We start from the raw sequence: 2945 nt of genomic DNA on the forward strand, positions 1-2945 counted from the left end.
TCTCTGCTCTGCTGTCTCACGTCTCCTGTTCGGGAGGTCCGGAGGGCGGCGCTCAGCGTCCTGCAGAGCCTATCGGCAGCCAACACGTCCCCCTTCCAGCCAATCACAGAGAAGCTCCTGTCGACATCAGAGGAGATCGCCGCCGACCCGTCCTACCTCAGCACGGTGAGGACTCTGAAACAGCTGATTGGTTTAAATCTGGACTTCCTGTATTTGTTGTTCTGATTTCCTGTTTTGCCCGCAGGTTCTCGGCGTGCTGCACGATGAGTCATCATCCAGTAAAGCGAAGCCGCAGCAGAAGAAGCTGGCGGCGGCGATGCAGCTGCTGGTGAGGAGCATTCAGAGTCCGAGCTGCCCGTCATACATCGCCGCCACCCTGCTGAGAGCGCTGAGCGAGGTCAACGGACAGGTGAGTGGGCGGGACCGCGTCTGAAACGGAGGATTCGCCGCTGACGTCTTTGTTTTAGAGCCGGACTCAGATTGGCGATCTTTGAAGCTGAACGGTTTCCATTTCCTGGTGTGTCGTGTTTGATGGCGGCGTTATCGTGAGCGCCGTGACGCACAGCCAGAGAGAAGCATTGTTGGTGCTGTTATCTAACCTCAGTCTGATCATGTCGTCCTCGTCTAAAGAGCCATGCTTTGTCTCCTTTGACCTCCTCTTCGTCCTCCTCCTCCTCTCAGTCAGAGCTCTCCAGCCTGCTTCCTGTCCTCGATCGCCTCCTGGAGACCGGCCCCGACACGCCCGCCCTGCTGCAGGCCGAGGCGCAGCTCCTGCAGCTGGTCCTGGGGAAGTACAACGAGGCGTCGGCGCCCCTGCTGGCCAAAGACCAGAACTGCCTGGACCTGTTCATCAGAGCTCTGAAGACCTCCACGCAGCAGCACGCTGGCATCCCGAGCTGCCAGATCATCGCTCTGGAGCAGGTCAGGAGGACAAATCCACCAATCGGGGGACGGGGACTAACCCTACCCGAGTGCACGCTCACAGTGATGCTGTCCATCTTTTATTCAGTCTTTACTTCAAACCCAGATTAAAGTCTGAGTGACGGGTGATGATTTAACGTGTTCAGACGTCTCTGCGTGTTCCTGCAGATCACAAAGCCCTTCTTCTCCGCCCTCGCGGACGAGGCGGTGCAGCAGAAGCTGCTGTCGGCCATGTTTGACCTGCTGGTGGAGAGCAGGAGTCCGGCGGTGGCCAACACCATCAGCAGCGTCTTCAAAGCGGTGAGCCGAGATCGTCTGCTCAACATTTTTCTTTCTCGTGAAAGAAGAAAGATGGCTGATAGTGAAACGGTCGTTTGTTTGGGGATGAATCGCTGAACATTTGACCTTTGCGTTCGCCTCAGGTCGTCGTTGACTGTCAGCTGCTGGCCAATGAGCTCGCTCCTCCAGAAAAACCCAAAGTCAGCGTGACGGTGCAGCAGACCCGGCGGAGCCGACTGTCGCAGAGGTATTTGCGCCCTGAAGCGTTCCTGAGGTCACGTGATCGGACCAGTTCCCTTCAGACAAACACGGATTTCTGCAGCTGAAAACAACGAATCAAATGAATAATTGTAGGCGGAGCATTCTGTGCAACGCGACACGAAGATTTGCTCCTGTGCTTATTTACTGATTTTGATGACGATCTGCTTGAAAACAATGTTGTAGTTCAGGGTTCACTCTGATGGTGGCGCTGTTGTCTCGTTTCTCGTCCTTCCATTTTAATGATGTAATTATTGAACTGAAGTTGATAGAAATGAGTTAAACCGGCTGACGTCAGCTGTTTACCGCCCGTGCAGCCTGCGGGCCCCGATCTGCACTTTCACCCTGTAACAGGTCTGATTTCCTTCTGATAGTTTCAGGACGAATCCCGACAACATTTCAGCTTTTAGTTGAGCCACAATTTTCCAGAAGCAGCCTCAGTCTGAAAGCGTGGCGCGTCCACGATGAGTGATCGGTGTGAACCGCTGCGTGTGTTCAGGAAACCTCAGGAGAGCAGCGGTGCGGCTCCAGAGGGGGGCGCTGTGTCGTGGCGGAGAGTCACTCTGATCCTGGAGCTGCTGCAGCACAAGAAGAAAGTGAAGAGAGCCCAGGTGTTGGTGCCGGTTCTGTTCTCGCTGCTCGCCAGGTAACATGACAGGAAACGCCACGTCCTACAGTTTCTCATGTTTTGTCATTTCATCTAAACTGAAAGAAGAATGAAGGCTGTAGTAAAGTCCTCATTAGGACTTCGTGTGGATTTGATCCGTGTTTGGAGTCGTGTGGAAGTGGAAGCAGGATTTTGACTCCGGGCTGCAGAGAGGTCCAATCTGAAAGTGGAGTTTTTTCTTCTTCTGTTTGTTTATTTAAGACGGGAGTAACAAAAAGATGAAAAATCGATCGATAGAATTTTATTTCAAACATGGAAATGCAACTGAAGTAACAAAAGAAAAACAAACACTTGAGTAATAATAACTCCGTCTGTCGTCAGGAGCATGGAGCCGGGCTCCGATGAGAACGCCAACACGGAGTACACCAAGCAGCTGCTGCTCAGCTGCCTGCTCAACATCTGCCACAAACTGGCTGCAGCTGGAGGAGCTGTGGCTGCAGGTGGGTGTCAGAGGAGGATGATGAAGGTGTGTGTGTGTGTGTGTTTGTTGCCTCACTGCGCTCTCCTCGCTCTGTGCAGACGTCCTGGATGAAGACAAGTTCAGCGTGGAGCTCGTGGTTCAGTGCATCCGAACGTCCGACGTGCCGCAGACTCACCACCACGCCCTGCTGCTGCTGGGCACCGCCGCCGCAATCTTCCCCGTGAGAGCTCCACCTCCTCTTCTGTCTGTCCACCACCACCTTCGCTCTTCCTCCTCCGTCTCTGTTTGCAGCTGAGAGAGTTTTATGTCACTGATACAAAGAGCGGTCTAAGTCCCGCCCCCTGAGACTGAAGCTCCTCTGCACGTCTGTGATGACATCATGGCGGCAGAAGTGTTTGT

General features: G+C 53.9%; 1 protein-coding gene across 1 annotated transcript in view; it reads left to right on the forward strand.

The window, feature by feature from the left end:
• The window catches only part of heatr1 (HEAT repeat containing 1), an 18466-nt gene that overhangs the window by 7999 nt on the left and 7522 nt on the right, over positions 1-2945 (forward strand). Inside the window, exons 22-29 of the mRNA XM_013915852.1 lie at positions 1-165; positions 245-409; positions 682-921; positions 1090-1221; positions 1344-1447; positions 1958-2104; positions 2447-2565; positions 2645-2766. The exon at positions 1-165 is cut by the window's left edge and continues 10 nt beyond it. Coding sequence (XP_013771306.1) covers positions 1-165; positions 245-409; positions 682-921; positions 1090-1221; positions 1344-1447; positions 1958-2104; positions 2447-2565; positions 2645-2766 — 1194 coding nt within the window. The remainder of the gene's footprint in view (positions 166-244; positions 410-681; positions 922-1089; positions 1222-1343; positions 1448-1957; positions 2105-2446; positions 2566-2644; positions 2767-2945) is intronic.

This window comes from Pundamilia nyererei, unplaced genomic scaffold (genome assembly GCF_000239375.1).
Source record: "Pundamilia nyererei isolate P.nyererei 1_Seehausen unplaced genomic scaffold, PunNye1.0 scaffold00379, whole genome shotgun sequence".
Classification (NCBI taxonomy): domain Eukaryota; kingdom Metazoa; phylum Chordata; class Actinopteri; order Cichliformes; family Cichlidae; genus Pundamilia; species Pundamilia nyererei.